The sequence below is a fragment of the Aythya fuligula genome, chromosome 20 (assembly GCF_009819795.1).
Source record: "Aythya fuligula isolate bAytFul2 chromosome 20, bAytFul2.pri, whole genome shotgun sequence".
NCBI classification, from domain to species: Eukaryota; Metazoa; Chordata; class Aves; order Anseriformes; family Anatidae; genus Aythya; species Aythya fuligula.
In genome coordinates, this window is record NC_045578.1 from 6,120,517 (window position 1) to 6,139,704 (window position 19,188).

General features: G+C 39.4%; 1 protein-coding gene across 2 annotated transcripts; it reads left to right on the forward strand.

The window, feature by feature from the left end:
* The first annotated feature begins 239 nt into the window (after positions 1-239).
* Positions 240-17,232, forward strand: CRK (CRK proto-oncogene, adaptor protein). 2 transcript variants are annotated; one of them, XM_032200782.1, is made up of 3 exons: positions 240-507; positions 7,727-8,265; positions 13,835-17,232. In XM_032200782.1, exons 1-3 carry the CDS (start codon positions 264-266, stop codon positions 13,970-13,972), a joined length of 921 nt encoding a protein of 306 aa, XP_032056673.1. In that variant the 5' UTR covers positions 240-263; the 3' UTR covers positions 13,973-17,232. The 2 variants fall into 2 exon arrangements, with proteins under 2 accessions (XP_032056673.1, XP_032056674.1); XM_032200783.1 differs by having other exon boundaries at positions 7,727-8,095; positions 13,835-13,903.
* The last annotated feature ends 1,956 nt before the right edge of the window (positions 17,233-19,188 follow it).

Here is a 19,188-nt window from a genome sequence, read left to right on the forward strand (position 1 = left end):
GCGCCCCTCACCCGCCCCCCCTCACTCCCTCTCTCTCTCCCCCCCCCCCCCGGCCGCGCGCGCAGATGACGCGCCTCCTTCCCCGCGTCCCCCCTCGCGCCGTCACGTCCGGTAGGTGAGGTCAGGGCCGGGACCGCCATTTTGGGTGGCGGGGCTGGGCGCGGAGCGGGGGGCACGGCGGGGCCGGGCCGGGCCGGGCCGGGCCTTGGGGGGGGGGGGGGGCGGCGGCAGCAGCAACAGCAACAGCAGCGAGGGCGGCCCCCATGGCCGGGCAGTTCGACGCCGAGGACCGGGCGAGTTGGTATTGGGGGCGGCTGAGCCGGGCCGAGGCGGTGTCGTTGCTTCAGGGGCAGCGCCACGGCACCTTCCTGGTGCGCGACTCCGGCACCATCCCGGGGGACTTCGTGCTGTCGGTGTCCGAGAGCTCCCGAGTCTCGCACTACATCGTCAACAGCCTGGGGCCGGCGGGAGGCCGGCGAGCCGGCGGCGAGGGCCCCGGGGCCCCGGGTGAGTGATCCCCTCACGGGGCCGGCCGTGCCCCCCTCAGCCCCCCCTGGGGAAGGGAGGCCGGGCCCAGCTCGGTGCCTCCCCCCGGGCCGCTTCTGGGGTTTTCTGTGAGGAATTGGGTCGTGTGGTGGTGCTGGGGGTGTTGAGGCAGGAGTTTGTGGGCAGCAGCCGCTGAGGGAGTCGGTTTGTGGGGTTAAACGTGCGCTGGGGTGAGCGTTGGTTCTGCCGACCCCGGAGTTGTGGTGCTCCACATGGACTTTTCATAAAGTTTAGTTACTGCACGGGGCATGTCACCTCTGCTCGGAGATGGAAGTGTGGAAATGTCATCTGAAAGGCTGGGTTCTGCCGAAATAGTTTTGTGTTAGAGGACAGGCCATAAGGCTCGACTTCAGGTCACAAACCAGAGCGTTAGGGGGGGTAATTTAAGTGTTAGGAACTCCTCAGGAATGTAAAAGCAATTATTATTTTAAATTAGATGTGAAGTTTTGGGTGCTCCCATGCACGCCGTGTGTTGAAAGGGAAGATGTGATGTTATTTCTCATTGACTCAACATCATCAATAATCAATAATGCATCCAAATTAATGCTTGTGGAGTAGAAAATACTGACTGATAAAAGGAAAACTATTATCACGGGAAGCAGCATTTTTGAAAGTACAAGCATAACTAAGTTAACAAGGGCCCCCAGCAGTGCATAATCCTTAGATATGCAAGTGAGAAGATTTAGTTAAAAGGCAGCAATAGCAATATCTTTGCTCGGGTCATTACTGAAATTGGTAGTAGAACCACTCAGGCGTGCATGTTAATGCTCGTAAGATGATGTGGGCATATTCCTAGCAGCTCAGAAAGAAACCACTGCAAAGTTTTGAAGGTTGTGTGTAGGTACGGTCACTTTCTATGTTGGGAGGATTCGATGGTATTTGCTACATAAAGGATTTCACAGTCTCTGCACAGACCCTAGTTGACTAGGAAGGGGGTAATCTGAATAAAAAACCAAACCTGTTGCCAGTAGATTTGCACCATTATGCAGTGATCTCTATTTCTTGGGGCAACATGTAAAATTGGCAAACTGGGGAAAGCCTGAAGTCATTGTGTTTATCCAGGAACATACCACAGCTGCAGAGTGTACTCGAGTCATAAAAAGCTCCACGAGATAGCATTTAAAGGTGGCAGATTCAGCTGGAAATGAAGTGGGTAGCTAAATGGTTCGCCACAAGACTTGTTAGATTCCTTGTTGTTTCACGTTGGTCAAGACAAAGGTTTATTTTCATAGGTTTGTGAAGGCTTGATGCTGGAAATGCATGACTGATGTTGTATAGAGCAGATTAAGCTGCCAGGATTGTTAGTAGTGGAATCCCTAGGGGTGAACAACCCTGAAGCGTGTGTGCCAGTTACTTTGCTTGGCAGTTGTTTTCTCTGGAAAGACAATGTTTTCCACGTTATTGAATGTCTGTGTTACTGTGATGCCACCTTGGTAAATAGCCGCTCTAACTTTTTCATTGTGCTGCGCTCTTAAGCTCAGTAATATTTTGTGGCATTCTGTGGGCTGGATTACACAGTGAGCGTTAAAACATTTTGAGGTTTTGGTGTTCTTTTTATAAATCACTTAATGCCCCTTAGGTAGTTATCTTCTGTTTTAAATATTTATCTGCTTTAGCAGACTAGCTGCTATTGTAGCTGCGTAGGCTGCTGGCACAGTAGGTTTAATCTATGTTAAAAAGTTTAATTATTTTTGGTAGGGTGTGTTTTTTTTTCCCCTGGATGTTATGAGAATAGGTGGTGCTTCACCCCTGCACCACAGATAATCCTATGCTGAAATGTTAGTGGTTTTAAATAGATGCCTTTGTGCTGATGCTGTTTTCTTTTCACACTTAAATGAAAGAAAGAAGGCGGGTGCGTATGTATTAAATTACATGGAAAGTGTAAGTTTTCTTTCAGAAAAAGTGGGGAGGGGAATGTTCACCAGGGGAAGGGAGATGGAATCATTGGTAGAAGGTGAAAGATGATTTCATGTTTGAATAGGGAAAGTAATGCAGTAAAATGAGGTAAATGTTTGCAAATCATCATGCTTCTTATTTATTGTGGTCAAGTTGAAACATCAGGAAGAACAACTTCACTATGTTAATTATCTGTACTGTCTACTTTTTTAAGGTGATTTTCTTGTTAGCTTCAGTAAGCCTGTGTGATTCATGGCTGCTGGAACGCTGCTGCGTGCAGATGATACTGGGAACCTAGCTTCTATACAGGATGAATGCGATGAGGAGTTTGGGCTTCCCTAATATAAAAAGCCATACTGTCACAAAAATTGGATGATTTCTTCCATTTCTGAAGTGTTTTGTTTTTTGTTTTTTTTTTTTTTGTTCTAAAGCTGACGTTTGGGTAAAATTGCCTTTTGCCTGATGTGCTGTAGTTCCTAACTTCTTCCAGGAAATGTTTCAGAATAAGGAAGAAAGAATTCAACAGAACTTCCCAAAATAACTACATCTTACTGAAAAGTAGTCCATTAAAAGAAATGGGGTAAATCATTGAGGTACAGGAATAAAAACGCTCTGTTTCCAGTAGAGATGAAGATTAGTAATTGCATTGGAATTAGGGTATCATTTGTAATCAAGCATCACAGGCTACAGAAGTCCCAAACTAGACAAAGTACTTTGTGCAGGCATTAGCATGGCCATGGACAATAGAGAAAACATTTAAACACATCATGTGTTTATAATTTGACATACAAGTCCAGGGTAAAAACGTATGATACAATTTAAAAGAAGATGCCTAAAATATCTAAAGACAGACTTGCTTCCTACTGAAAGTGCAATGTGATGAAGACAGAAACCTTAAAACCGTAAACCTTAGAGTTATAAATTTGTACTCTGAAGTAGGAAAGTATGACATGCTTATCAAAAACACCACCTTTTACAGTGTGTGCATTTTAAGAACATGCTTCTTGTGATTCTAAATCACCTCCATTATGATTTTTAAAAATTCAGACTATAATCATATAATGATACCCATACTCTGCTCTTTATATGATGAGATGGCTTTAGATACGGGTGAGCAACGTGGTTTAACTTGGACACCTGTTTGTTTTTTTGGTATTGAGGTCCTAAAATACAAACTACTAGAAGCTTGGAAAGCGTAGGCATTTACTTTTCTCTCATCCTCTGATTGTCCGCAGAAATGGCAATAAGGAGCTTCTGTGAGAATTTTCTTCTGAGATGCTTAGAGCTCTTCTCAGCAGTTGCTGAATGAGGTTTTACTGTTATTCTAGAGCATTCATGGGTACTTGTTTGTTTTACTGAGGCATGAGGAGAGAGGTGCTTAAGACTAAGGAAAAAAGGTGTCTGTATGAGGGTGGGGGAAACACACGGGCTAGAATGTGATGCCTTCATAGCAGAGTTTGTGTGTGCTTGGGTGTAGCTGGCTTACATCGCTGTGATGTCTTACTTTGAGCCTTGTGTCTGAGCACCCCGAATGCTAAGAACATCCTTTCTCGCCCAAAGCATACTTTTGAAGATGATGGGTTAGGGGCTTATGGAGGAGGTCTAGAAATGAAAATGAAAAAACTTTTATTCCTGTGAGGTCTTCCAAAGAAAGTTTACCAGAGCTTAAGGATCAACGGAGAATTGCCTAGTGGCACAAACACAATTGGAGTGTAGAGAGAAATGTAAAACCTCTGACATCTGATGAAGTGAGAAGCTGCTCTGTGGCTATGCCACCTGCCCACACTCTCGAGAAGTAGAGTATTAGGTATTTTATTTAGAAAATATATAAATGATCTTTCCGATGTGGGCACAAGGCCAACCCCAATATAAAAGTGTTTGGTCAAGAAGGCACATGCATCATAGAGAACTGTCAGGGTCCGGATCTGAAACTTTAATTATGAACTACTTTGGGTTTTCACACTTTCCACACCCTCCTGAGAGCAGAGGATTCGCTAGCTCTTCCGAGAACTATCTTGGTCATCTTAGGGAGCTGAGCAGTTCTGCTGCTGGAGGTGCAAACTGAGCAGCATCTTCCCTTCAGTTGTGCAGAGCTGGGGAGAAGGGAAGAGAATTTCTAGTACTTGTCCAGCTTTGGTAGGAAGTGACTAAAGTTCCTCTAGTAGCTAGGCTTACCTTTACATGCATTCTCCTCTTCCTGAGAGCCCCCAGAAGACGTGGACAACGTGCTGCTAGAACTTGTGCCTCCAAGAAAAGTATTCCAAGATTGTGAAAAAAAACAGCTCTACTTAAAAAAATAAAATATATAAATGCCTTGTTGCTGTAACTTCCACTTCCTTGTGGTAGATCTCACCTTAATTATTAGATTGGCATACAGGTATGGGGCATGTTGCAGTCCAAATGAGAAGCTGAAGAATTCCTCTGAGCCTAAAATCTGTTAGTCTTTAAATTTCGTTATTCCAGGGAATGACAGGACCTTGAAGCTCGTGGTGCACAGAATTATTTCCCTGCTACGTAACTGAACATTGTTCAGCTCGTTAACTTGTCGCTGAACAAGAGTATACATAAAAAGTCTTAAACTGATGAGGAATTTATCGCTTGCTTGGTAAGGTGTAGTTGTATTTTATTTCCAACCTGTGCTTCTCTAACTGCGACTTTCAACTACTTAGTCCTTTTATGCTGAATTTAGAAGAAATTAAAAATGTCCAAGCCATGACCAGGTTGCTGTCTTTATTCTTTGGCAATTTGAAGTGAGCTCATGGATTTCTTGTTGCAATGGCCTTGTTTTCCAGACCTCTGATATTTTCTGTGGATGCCTTCTGTTTTTAAAACCAAAATACCAGAACTACGTGTGGTGTTTTGGGAGTGTTCTCTTAGGGAAGTAATGTGGCTCCTTTTTGCTGCTTATCTCTTTGTCCTTTCAAGGATTATTGTTATCTTTCTGATCTTAGAATGTAGTTGAAGGAGCTGTGTTCTCTCACTCCTCAATTGTGCAAAATATGTTTTGGAACGCTCTTTTCCAGGATACAGTACACTGATTTCAGTCACTCCCTCATACATAAGGCTTCAGTGGACTTTCCTCTTAGGAGTCCAACTTTGGTTTTATTCAGGTACATTTAGCAGCTGGTTCAGGCTGTCATGCATGATTTCAAGAGGGCAAGAGTGATTTTTTTTTTTCTTTTTTAAAACCCCCAAAACTTTGTTCATTCTGCTAATGATTTTGGTGCTGACACAGCTGGTGAATGTTACTTTTGAACTGGTCAATTCCAATGATTTGTACACAGATTTTTCTGCGTACACTTATTTTGCTGGAGACAGATCTCGGTCTTCTGACTGAGTCAGTTTGCAGCAGGCTTTGCAAAGGTAAATCAGTGTTTCATATTCCTTAGTCATGTAAAGTTAGTTCCGTGTCAGTGAACTTACCTACTAAATACTTTTTCCAGGCCCTTTTGGACATTGGAGATTGGCTTCTCCATGTGACTTCAAAGGTCTTTGCTGTCCTGGTCCTCTTAAAGTTTCTGTGGCTTTTTCTTTTGGCATAAACATCTATATAAGCCTGATCCTTAAAGGTTCACATGTGAAATAGCAGCAAATGCATGCTTGTGTTTCTGTCACCAGGTTAGTCTGAAATTTGATGTCTGTAACGCTTGTTGCAAAGCATGGTTTTCCACCTCCAGTGGCAGTGGAAGTGCAGCATTCCCAGATGGTGTCTTATGCTTCTGCAGTGAACTGAAGCTGTTTTAAAGTGGTGTAGGGATGGTGTTTGTCCAGCCAGAAGTAATCTCCTGTAAGACTACTGAGCTATGAGCCGCCTCTGAGATTAAGTTGTAGAGTTCTTGCTAAGTCTAGTGCTGTAAGTTACATCTCATCAACAAAAGTTGAGGGGGGTTTGCTTCTTTTCAGTCTTAAGCTTTGAGAGAATGAGGTAGAATCTTACTCTCACTTTCCATGTCAGGTTCATGCTTCATACTGATGTTTACATTAGTTCCCTTATCTTTTGGTGAAGCCAGTTTGTTTTGTAGGTTGTTTTTGGTAATTTTTGATGGTATTGCTTTTGTTTTTTGGTTCGCTGCAGTTGTGCTGATACCTTCTGAAAGTCTTTCAGGCCTGTTAATGAGTGCAGATGTGCGTTTTGCAATGAGTTTGTTCTGCTTCTTTGAATTTTCTGTAAAAAGCTTCAGTGACATTTGTGTTCCTTCAGGAACTTCAGAACTTATTTATTGGGTGTTTGTCTGTGTTGATCTTATTGAATCATCCCTTTTTTCTATTAGAACCCCTTTTTGCTTTCTTGAAAGACCTTCTTGTAATGTTAGCTTTCCGTGCTGACAGTGCTACTTTGAAAGGGGGGTTTTGGATCAGTGACAGCCTAAAAAATTCTGCTAGCTTTGTACTCGAGAGCTAAGTCTCAGAACTATTAGATATTCCCTGCAGAGAAACAGACTTGCAAAGTAAGCATCTCTTTCTTGCTAAAAGAGTTACTCATTAAAGCATAAATCTTTTCCTCTCCGCTACCATCCCCCAGCCTTCCCCAGTTCTTCCCATAACTGATAATACAGTGGATAGTGCATGGTGGAAATAGAACATCACGCATGTGTTTTTCACCAGCTGAGCTTGAAGAACATAAAAATTAAAAAAAAAATAAAGTGGAGCACACAAATGGAAAATGGAAATGGTATTTCTAATGTCTTGAATATGAACATCATATGTATATTTTACATTTTAATGTATTTGAGGTTCAAATTTATAGCTTGGACTCCATCTGACAAATATGGCAAGGAAACTACAAGAATTGAAATTAAAAGAATGAATTATGCCCATTATGAAAACATGCATTTTTGTGTTGCTGAGCGAAGTAGTTTCCTGTAGTGTCCAACCCTTTAACCCAAGATATGTTACAACAGGTAAATGACTTATTGCAATATTGTCCTTTTTAAATAACTTTTGAAACAAACAAACAAACTTGAAATTTATCTGTTGGGTCCACATAACACTGGTGGATACAAGATACTCCTATTGTAATTCAGGAAGTTTGGCAGTGCCCAACAATTTGTTACCTGATTTTTCTGTTATTGCCAAAATCTTTTAAACTAAAACTCCATCCACACAAACAATATAGTGCTGCCTTTAATCAGAAGTGCATGAAAGAGCTGAATGTAATGTGTGTTGGTAGAAAATTGGCCTAATGCAACATCAAATTTTTTGTTTGTAAATACATTAGTCTTCTCAGGTGCTTAATTTACAGTTGTAATGCTCTCTTTGTTGATGTTTTGCTTTCCTCTTTCAGGGTTGAATCCCACCAGATTTCGAATAGGTGACCAGGAGTTTGATTCTTTGCCACTTTTACTGGAATTCTACAAAATACACTATTTGGACACTACAACCTTGATAGAACCAATCCCCCCCCGACCCAGGCAGAATAGCGGCGTTATCCTCAGACAGGAGGAAGCTGAGTATGTGCGAGCTCTCTTTGACTTTAATGGAAATGATGAAGAAGATCTTCCATTTAAGAAAGGAGACATACTGAAAATCCGGGATAAACCTGAAGAGCAGTGGTGGAATGCAGAAGACTGCGACGGGAAGAGGGGAATGATACCTGTTCCTTACGTCGAGAAGTATAGACCTTCCTCTGCTTCAGTATCTACTCTGATTGGAGGTAACCAGGATAGTTCCCACCCACAACCACTGGGTGGGCCGGAGCCAGGGCCCTATGCCCAGCCCAGCATCAACACTCCGCTCCCTAACCTTCAGAATGGCCCTATTTATGCCCGGGTTATCCAGAAGCGAGTCCCTAATGCCTACGACAAGACAGCCTTGGCTTTGGAGGTACATAATGGGCAAAACTTAGCAAGAAGAGATCTGTTCAAGGGATTTCCCTTTCAAGCGCATTGTAGATCTGTAGGAATAAGAAAGGGAAAAAGCATTGTAATGCTGTTTTTACATCATAAGTTATGGATAAACTTTTTTTTGGAAATAAGTGACTCGAGTCACTTATTGACTAGAGTTTGACAATTGCATCATGTTTAGGTTCCTGAACCAAAATTGTGTCTTTTGTCAAACATTTCTGTCATAAGTGTTTCCCCATCCATGTTTTCACTTCTGAAGTCTTTATTTTGGGGAGGAGGGTGAGGGAGCTGTTCATAAAGTTGTGTGTTGGAATCTGTGTTCAATGTTGCTTGCTTGGTCTTCAAAAGGTGTGCTGAGTTGTTCTTTCATTCTGTCACTATTTGAAAAGCAATCAGTGGAAGCATTGAGAGTCACTTGAAAATTATGCAGACTGAGACAACGATGATCACACACAGGGTTTCGTTTTTATATCCTGAACTCAAGCAGATTGCTTCATTTTTTAGCTTTTGAAGCAGGAACATATATTACAGCTCAATAGGGAAGTGTCCTGTAAAGCAGTGATTGATGGAGTACGATTTGTAATAAAGCAGTGAGTTTGCCTAGGGTTGATTCACTTCTTGATATGATCAAATACTTGTACATGCCCCTTCTGTTTTTTTTTCCTCTTAAAAAGGAGAATAGTGCTCTATCTCTACACATCAAATAGTTATCCCTGAAGTTACATTTGAGGAAATTGAGACCAAGGTATTCTAAGTGGCAGACCTTTGCCTTAGGATGATATGTAAATTGGATCCTTTAATCTAGGCTTTCTTTGAGCTAAAGGCTCTGGAATTTCCTGATACCTAATTGACTTCCTGTTTATATAACATTTTAAGTACTTGGGAAAAAACAGTTTCTGTGCTGAGTCAGAGCATCTCCTTTCCACTCCTAAATACTTTGTTTAATCTTGCTTAGCACAAAATGCACTTCAGTACTTCATCAGTGTGGCAATCATATATACATATCTTCTGTACAGCATTGGCAAATTCTACAGAACCGATAGATAACTTGGGAGGTGTGAAGTTTTTTCCACATGTAGGTAAAATATGTTGAGTTAGGATGTGTTTTATTACACTTCTGAATTGAGAGAGACAGGATACAGAATGGAAGTCTTGGGGCTGAGAAATATATATAGAAATTGGTGCCAACTCATCAGATTTTGGGGAAATAATGCAAAGATTTTAACCTTCCAACTTTTATGATGCCTAAAATGTTGTCTCCTTGCCTCTTTCTCTGACCACCTTTACCCAGCCACCTCTGGCTCAAAATATACCTGAATGTTCTTGGAGACATTGAAGATTATGTTGTGGTTAAAAAAAACAAACAAAAAAAACTTTTGGTTTTCTTTCTAGATTTTGTTTTTAAGCTTTAATTGACCCCGCTGTGCTACTAGTATTTCCTTAAGCTTAACTTCACATTTAATTTCATTCAAAGCAGTACCCCACCACACTGCCCAAATCACGCTTTGGTGGCACGGAGTAAAACAGGGAGAGTGAGAAAATCCTAGTAGTCTAGGCTGTTGTAAGCAACTTTGAGGGAAAGCAAGATTCCTTATAAAGAACAGCTCGTGAGTGCCACAGCTGATTTTCTGTTAGTCTGATCCTCTTCACTGAAAGTCACGTGGCTGTCAAGTATGCTGCGCTTCGGAAGGTCTTTCCTGGAGAACGTCTGTCCTGAACTAATTTGCACTGCTGTGCTCTACTAGCTCCAGCTAATACGCTAGATAGCAGAAGTCTTTGGGAGGGGGGAATTGAGAAGTTTGTGGGCTCTGCCCATCTGTGTGATGTTCTAAGAAAAAATTATAGCAGCGCCTTTCTACCCTTCTGTTATAACAACGGTCTTCCCAGGCCTTGTAACATTATTGAAATATTTGTTCGTTGCCAGGTTGAACCTCCTGGTTAGGATGATGTATACCTGTCCTGCTACAGCTCCACGTTTAAAAAATGCAGTAATAATGGTGGTTCTTTATTCTATGTTTAGTATTGGGAAACTTGAGGCATTTATCACTGCTTCTAACTGGCCTTCCTAGCTTCTTTGCACCCTTAATTATTCAAATCACAATGTTACTGAACTGCTTTAAACGTCCATACAGGAAAAATGTGCGCTTCATTTTTCCCAAATTTTTCTTCATCCTGTCTAACAAAGTATTGTTTCTTGTCTTCTTTCTGTTTTGTTCTTTTTTTTTTTTTAATTTATTTTTTATTTTTACATTCCCTTTACCCTTTCACTTCATGGTGTTTCTTCTTTTTTTTTTTTTTTTTTTTTTAGAGATCTCTTTCTTTGACAACTTAGTAGAAAGCATTATGTAAATCTTTTCAGTCCATGTTTGCCCAGACCTCTTAATAATTATAAATCTAGATTTTTTTCCTCCAAATGAGAACTCATAGCCTTAAATTGTGTAACATTTGTGGGTGGGGTTTGATCCCACTGTTTGTCCTAAGCAAATAGATTTTTAAGATCAAACATTTTGGCCCAAACTGCAAACAAAATTATATGTACCGTTAGATCAAAACTGACATGGTTTTGAAGAGCTTGAAGAAAGAGGATGAGAGCAAATTATGTTTTAATAAATGTTATGGAAAAAAGATTTAGCAGAATATTACATTTATTTTGCTTGTTACAGGACCTACTCAAGGAGTTGTCAAGTCTATATTAGTTAAAAGAGGGTAGAAAAAGGGAAGATCTCTGGTAAATGACTCTGAGAGCGCTGTCCCCCCTTCCCCCCTAACAGTAGCAGAACTCTACCATTCTGACCTTTCCAGAGAGGAGTACTTGGAATAAAACCACGGCATCCAAAAGTCTTCACATAAAGCTTCATTTTTGTTTTGAAGCAGCATATGGAATATATTTAGTTCTAAAAAGTCTCATGGAGACAGAGACAAACGTGGCCTTTTAGCAGGGTATAGTGCTTTCCTCGGGGCTTTGTGCTTGGTGGCGTGATGTTCAATAGACTAATAATACAGTAATAAGTCAGCATTAAAAGAGGAGAATTCAGAGGGAATAGCCACTTCTGGGCTAAAATTTGTGAAAATTACACCAGGTGAAATAACAGGTAGCTTTGAAAGATCTCTGTATTGTCTTCAGGAGAGTATTTGAACTATGAATTAATATACAGAATTTCCAAGCGGATCTAGAAAGGTCTGTAAGTCACTAAGGAGTTAATGGAGCTGTTTTATGAAACTAGCATTTGTGAAATGACTCATGCTTACTTAAAGTCAGTCCTGTTTCGGTAGTTATAAAGATAGCCATATATAAAATGTGAATGAAAGGTTGTATCAGAGAGAGAGAGGTTGCTAAATGGAGTTACTGTATTGGTAAAAAGGAATATATGAACTCAGAAGTCTCTGCTCTTTTAACAGTTATTAAAATGCAAGTTTCAAGTGTAGCTTCTTACAGTAATGAGAATTCATAAATGAGTGTCCTACTGCTGCAATTATCCTTAAATGTCCCTTAAAACCAAGCAGCACCAGGGTGATTCTGGGAGTATTAGAACAGCATCCTATATTCTAACTCATTCTCATTGCTCTGCTGAACCCACTTTTTATAGGTGAGTTTGTCATAAGGTATCTAAGATGAACTATGTGAAGATAAAGTAGTATGTGAGGTATTCAGTGAGAGCAGAGACACGGTCAGTCTTAGAAAAATATCTTACAGATGATGAATGAAGTGCAACTTCTGCGTGTTTTGTGACTTTGTGTGGGCAGAATTGCCAGTACCACACTACCTGAAGTTTTCATATAATTCTGTAAAGTATAATTGGCATGTTATATTACTTTTAGTACATTACAGTAAGTAAGCAGTGTGTAAGTAATGTTGCATGTGAACCTACAGGTAGAAAATCTTGATCTTAGGTCTGTCAAAAACATTTGAAAATGGCTCCCACAATAAAAATGCTTGAACTTCAGTAAGGATGGGGAGAACGAAAAACAGGTAGGAAGGGAGTCTTACAGAAAATGAAACCAATGAATGCGCACTTTAAATATTTAAATGTTACTTTGTTGTAAGTAGTGTTGTCTGAGATATATTAAGAAAAAGGTAAACTTCTAGCTTGGAAAATAATACAGTAGGATGTATTCTTTTCTTTATTTGCTGATGCTGCCAGGGTATCTTGGACTGTTCAGCGAGACCGAAGGACAAGTTTTTTTTCTTTCCTACTGGGTTGGAGGTTATACACTTTGCTGTTGAAGGCTCATAGATGGACTGTATCCAGATCTGAAGCAATTTAAAATATCTCGGATAGTGTTCTCATAATGGCTCTGGTTAGGAAATAAGAGTTGCTGTTCCTAGTGTTGTTGTGTTTAATCTTGTCCTTACTAAATTATAGCTGATGTGTTGTTTTGGTCAACGGAGTATTTTTACTGGTACAACCCCCCCAGTGATTATTAGCAGTAGCAAAATGATACATACTGCATGATTAAATTCCTAAAGAGCCAAAACTAGCATACAGAAGTCAAGTAAAGCTTCCTTTTTGCTGGAAGCAAATACATAAGAGGATTTTCTTCAAAATATGGTTCATTAAAATATCTATACTAATTACTACAAAAGTTTAAAAAAAAAAAAAAAAAAAAAAAAGCTGCAGCAAGAATCCCCAGCGTGCCTCTCATTACCAGATAAGTAATCATTAGTGTTATGGGAAGCTTAATTAAATGTCCATGTAGTGTTTTGAATTTATGAACTGTTAAAAGCTATTTTGGCAAAAGATTGCAAGTGAATAAAACCTGTAAAGTTAATGGAGGTTGGTAGCATCTTAAATTGTTTTCCTTATTCTTCATTCACCGCCTGGAAAGTGAGACTAATGAGATCCAATTTTGGATGAATTGGAAACACAGTGATGAGCATGTATGCAAACTAACTGTATATTCAGTGAATTTCTGGATGAAATGCAGTAAGGCTTGTGGCTGTGCCTTGAGAGTTTGTTTACAGCATTTGTAAAAGAAAATAGAGTTTATCTTCCCAAAAGCATTTTCTTTCTGTGACCTGGGAAGATTTCTGAGAAACATTGTGTTACTTGGACTTAAGATCATTGAGAAAATCCTAGACAGAGGGGTAGAAATGGGTAGGCATGTTTTCAGAGTTGCAGGATTTCAAAATGAAGGAGCAGTTCAGCTTGCAGATTAGTGTTCACTTTGTACACCTGCAATCCCTCTTCTAATCAGGTTGATGTAGTACAAGCAGAGTGCAAGCCTTTGTCAAATCAGCCAGATCCATTTATTATGATAGCAGCTGATGTCAAGGCCCAAAAGTGCTGTGGAAGAATGGTGCTGGATTGCAGGCTAGAAGGTAGTTCTCACCTGGCCTAGGTTTGCTGCTTCCTCTTCATGCTTTCTTCAGGAGTGAATAACATGGGGTGGTAGGCTGGTGTATCAAAAATAGTTACAACTAAAGCTATTTTTGTTATAAAAGTGTATCTGGTACACTTGGGTGATGTAACGCCTAATGGGAGGGGTAGCAGCTGCTCATCCCCTGTGGTTTTATGAATTGTAACGCTTGCTTATTTCTCATCCTGCAGGTCGGTGAGCTGGTAAAGGTCACAAAGATTAACGTGAGTGGTCAGTGGGAAGGAGAATGTAACGGCAAACGTGGTCACTTTCCATTCACGCATGTCCGCCTGCTGGATCAACAGAATCCCGATGAGGACTTCAGCTGAGTGTGGCTCAACAGTTGCGCTTGCAGATGGGAACAATCTCAACTTGTTTTTATTGCAGATGCCATCAAGACTATGTTCCGACAGATGTTGAAAGCGGTATCGCTTGTATAAGCGTTCTGATAACCTGCAAACCCCTGGGACTGAACACCACCATTCCTTAATCAAAGGTCATGTAATTCAGGGTACGACAGTAGATAACTCGTGTGTCAAGTGGCAGAACTAGTACATGATTATAGGTTGTAATGCCTGCTTATGTCCATGTGCACAGCAGACTGGACCTTGCCAGCAGCAGCAGCTGGGGAAAGCAGTAACGTAGATGTTATGATAGCGTTTATAGCTCTCTCCAGTCCTTTTGTTTATGTTGCTTCTTCCTCAGGCGATGAACATCAACCTTAGACAGCTCAGTGTGTAGATAGCTTGTTGGGTTTTTTTCCACAAATTTATCCTGGAGCTTTCTCCATTTTTCTTCCATCCTGAATTCTCTGTCCTAGAAAGGCTATACAGTATTTTGCATGGCGAGGTAACCATGCACAGTACAGACTTCTGTAGAGCACATTGGAGACAGCCTTATGATTTACAAATACGTACCATTTTAACGGTGAATGACAGATCAAATCAACCTCAGAATTCTAGACGTTGGTGGACACTAGATTGATTTCTTCAGTACTGTTGATGCTTCAAACGTAGCAGCTGATTTTAATTTAAAATTCCTATTAACACACCAATCTCTCTATCCACAAATACAAGGCTTATTGAAGTGTAAACATCCACACCAGTGCTGAAAAATACATGCATAGCACTTTAATGCATAGCTTTAAAGCAGTGTTTGATTCACTAAATATACTAAAATATTTACACTGCTTTCAGAAAAAAATAGATTGCATAGGGCCAGTTTTCTAGAATTATTCCATACCCCTATACATTACAGTACAAATCAGTGTCAAAAGTGGTAAACTGACAAACCAAATACTACTTCTAATTTAAAGTTATTCTGGGGACTCTTCTGGTTTAATTCCCATCTGTAAACTATTTGATAGTGAATTCATGAGGATTTTATTTTTAATAAACTAACGGAAAATACTTGTGTGCTTCTGGATTGATTCTCAAAAGGTGTAATAGAGTAAATATGGCTTCATAACTCTTAATGAAAATCAGTGCATTGAATAGGTGGTATTATGCGCTGCTTGTTGGTTTTTTGTTTGTTTGTTTTAAACCTGTTCTTCTAATTATCTGGTTTTCTTTAACATAAATCAGAATGGATTCAGTAAGTTTTGTAAACTAAAATTAAACACTGAAGTAACTACCCCTTGTCTGTACCCTGGATTGTTTTCCAAATATAGCACTCTAGTGACCAAACTTAAGCAAACAAATTTTGCAACTCTGACTACAGTGATAATCTCTACAGAACAGTTTTTCTAAAACAGTATCAAACTGCAAACGTTATTTTGGTTGATACGAAGCGTGTCACTAGAATGTCTCATTGGTTGTAAATGCTGCGAGGGCTAGTTCCCACTGCAAAGGCTATTGCTGCAAGTCACCCACCCATAAAACAGAATACTGGTAACACTTTACCTCAGAACTGTGTAACATGCTGGAAATGGTAATATTTCTGTTATATTTAAGTACTAGTTGCTTTACTTCAGAACTAATCATCAGCAAGTCTAATTTTCAGGTAATGGGCACCTGATAATTCTGTAGACTAATGCCGATGTACATTAATCATAGTTTGTTCCATCACAAATCTCATCAGCACTACTAAAGATCATTAGAAAACTGACATTTTATGACAGTGACCTAAAAATAACAGTAACAAAGGAATTGCAGTACTATTCTAGCTTGGATCCCTATTCTGGTTAGGGCGATGTGCCAGTCTCTGATTGTGAGATCACTTCTGGCTGTGTAGTAAAACTAGTTTGAGGGGAAAAAAAAATCAGAAACTAACACTAGCTTCAGTAACAAATTGGTTTATTTAAGGCTAGTCTGTATTTTCCTCTGACCTTAGTATTTACTGCAACTGATTTTTCAGTAGCTGCATTTTAATACGGATTTATATACTGAGCTTATCAGTTGCCCATATATGCTTATATTTTTCTTCAGGTTTTGCAAAAGAAGCATAGTGAACTCTGTTGTTAAGAGTAACACGGTTTGTTCTGAAGTATTTTTTTTCCAATTGCAATTAACGAAAGCCCATGCATTTGTACCTTTCCAATCAGCAATTATTTTAACATACCAAAAGAACTTCGTTTTTTTCTGAAAGGAATTTTATTATGCAAATATTGCCTTTTTAATATGGCTTAAATTGAACTGTCAACTAGCAAATACACTGCAGAGTTTGTAGGTGTGTTTTTGTGAAGACTGTATAAATTGCAAATATTTGTACACTTTGAAAGAGCAAAAAAAAAAGAAACTAGAGGAGTCTTAATAGCTGCTGTTGCACTAGAATCTGAAGTTCTTGTCAAGCAGTTTTTCTTAGTCAACAGACACATTAACACAACTGTTTTCCCCTGTTCAGTTCTAAGCTGAAATGTGATTTTGTTTCATAGGTGATAGAAATTAATGTTTGCATTTGTGCAAAATAGACATTTCAACTTATCGAGCTCTTTTAAAGGAAAATAGGGTAGAACACATGTTCATGAACATGTAGATTAAATCCTCTTGTGGCCTTTGTTTATCCTTCTATTTGTTCTCTCCCTTCTTACCAATGCGTGCAAAAAAAATCATTGCTAAGAACGTTGGTCACAATCTTTTGTCTCTATTTGGCTGTGGTTTTGGTCTATTGTGCATAGGCAGGTGTTAGAACTAGAATAATCATTTCTAGAAATACACCGTGAAAGCAGAATGCTCAATTACACTGTGTTCTTCTGGTGCATTTACACATTATATCACACTAAAAGTACAACTGGCTGCTATGGTTTTTTAATATATATTTCATTTTGGTAAACCCCAGCCTTTTTACTAATATTTGACATGGTTAAATCTTGTTAATCTGTTTGAATTGTATTTGTTAATAATGCAAATATTTCTAATCATCTTAAGATTAAAACACTTCGTTTTTGTTAATGGTTTTGGGGAAGGATTCTAACCAAACCAGTTTGAAGAAAAATATGAACATGTGCCATTGTATTATAACACTATCCACTTTCTTGACAGTTAAAGTCTTTTTTTATTTTTATTTTTTTTTGTAGCATGTAATGTATATGTTCATAGTACGTGAAGTAAATAAAAGTATAGCCAAAACTTTGGCTTGGTGTCATTCTCAATCAACTGTCGTTGGAATATTTGCATATAGGAATATAAAAATAGAACGTCTGGTATTTCCATATTTTATTATTTTATTGACCGTGCTTATTTGAAAACAATTGAAGTCCTGTAGAAGGTCACCTGTAGAAGAAAGATGATCCAAGGTAACTAAAATAAGTAATCAACCAGTAAAATATTGTGGCCATTTTTGAAACGGGGTGACTTTCTGTAAACAGATGATTTTCTTGAGGTGAAGGGGAGAAAGGAATATTTTCTCTTGCCAGAAAGTTTGAGGACAGCATTTGTTTTCTTGGTCACTACATTACAATTGTAGCTCCTCATATTTGAGTTGATTGATACTCCATTGCCTGGCTCTGACAGATAACTTTTTTGGCCAATGCTGTCTAGTGGAGTCCTCAAGTGGGATGTGTTAAATGAGTAACTTTGCATTTAGCTGTACTGTTTTCTTGTCATGCCTCCACACTATGAAGACTGCCTCAGATGGGGAAAAAAAAATCACAGCCAGAATTATTATGCTCAGTTTTACTCCTGGCTCATCTAACTTGTCTGCAGTGGAGCCACAAGCAAGATTACATCTAAATTAGATTACCCAAGATAATTTAAAAGCTCACTACAGCTATCCTGAAGAGGTCCTGTACACCTCTCCACAATTCCCTGACAGGCACATTCTCCTGATACTGGTATTTACAAATCATGCAGGACTAATGCAGAGAGCTATTGCTCATCCTTGCAGTGGTGATTTGCTGTTGCAGGAGTGGTTTAATCAATTTATGCAAATGCTGAGAGTGCAAAGGACAAGGCAAGGATTGCATCAGGAAATTCTGCTTTGAGTATTTCCCTGAATTAGGCTGTATACTCCTCACGCTTCACCAAATACCTGACCAATTTCCAAACATTTGTAATGCCACCCGTAACAACTGCATACAAAAATATTTGAGCTATTTAGACAATATGCTGCAGTTTAACAAAGGTAGGAAGCATGCACCTCACTTCTGGCCAGTAAGTATGCTTATACATGTAGTAGCCTGGTTTGTTTATAGCCTTGAGCTCTCTACAACTGTGAGTGCCTGCTGAACATGAGGATCAAGGAAAAGTTCTTAAAGCGAGGCAAATCTAATAAAGATTGCTTAAGATTTATGAAACACAGAGGTGATTTGCAAGTCTTGCAATGTTAAACAAATATACAGTGATTTCCTATATTACTTCTGGGATTTTTTGGATGCCTACCAAAATCCTTGGTAACTGTACTGTGTATGTATGAACAATTCACAGATAAAGGTATATAATGGTTCCCAATTTAAATAAAACCTGCATTTTCTGATCATATTTCCTCTTGAAAATATATATTTTTTTTCTGGATTTGACACCTAATTTTCACTCTAGCTCAGACGTGCTAATGTCTTTGTTTTTTTTCTGGTATGGAATTCTGGTTAGATTATCCTGAGATCTGAGTAAGAGTTGGGGTCTAAAATGTCCAGTGGAAATAGATCATCAATTATTTAGTTAGGCACACAGTGACATAAAAATAATTCCTATATTTTTAGATGTGTCTGTGAGAAAACCACAAAATGTTAATTTTACGCATCCTAGAACTCATGCTCGCTACCTGAAATAATGTGTCAAAATGAATCAGGAAACAATGAACCACTTTTTAAAATGATGCTTTAAGTGTGTGTACAGTCGCACAAGGAACCCATTTAAGCAGGCACAATATAAAACAGTAAATATGAAGATACTCAACAACATCCCAGAGGTGCCAGGGATTGCTCAGTCTGCTGCCTTCAGAAGCTGTAAAGGCCTTTGTGTGCTCCCACACCTCGGTAAGGCTGAGCCTAGGAGATGCTGGAAAAAGACAGAAATGAGACTTTGTCCACATCCATCCTGAGCAAATCTTTGAAGATTACATTTATGCTAGCCCTTTTAGTTTCTTCAAACCATTTTGATTCGGGAAATTG

What these genes read in the sequence shown, in the direction of transcription:
- CRK (XM_032200782.1), top strand. Translation starts at nt 264, where the DNA reads ATGGCCGGGCAGTTCGACGCCGAGGACCGGGCGAGTTGGTATTGGGGG. An exon ending in CGAGGGCCCCGGGGCCCCGG is followed by an intron (nt 508 to 7,726) that starts GTGAGTGATCCC and finishes TTCCTCTTTCAG; the next exon opens with GGTTGAATCCCACCAGATTT. An exon ending in AGACAGCCTTGGCTTTGGAG is followed by an intron (nt 8,266 to 13,834) that starts GTACATAATGGG and finishes CTCATCCTGCAG; the next exon opens with GTCGGTGAGCTGGTAAAGGT.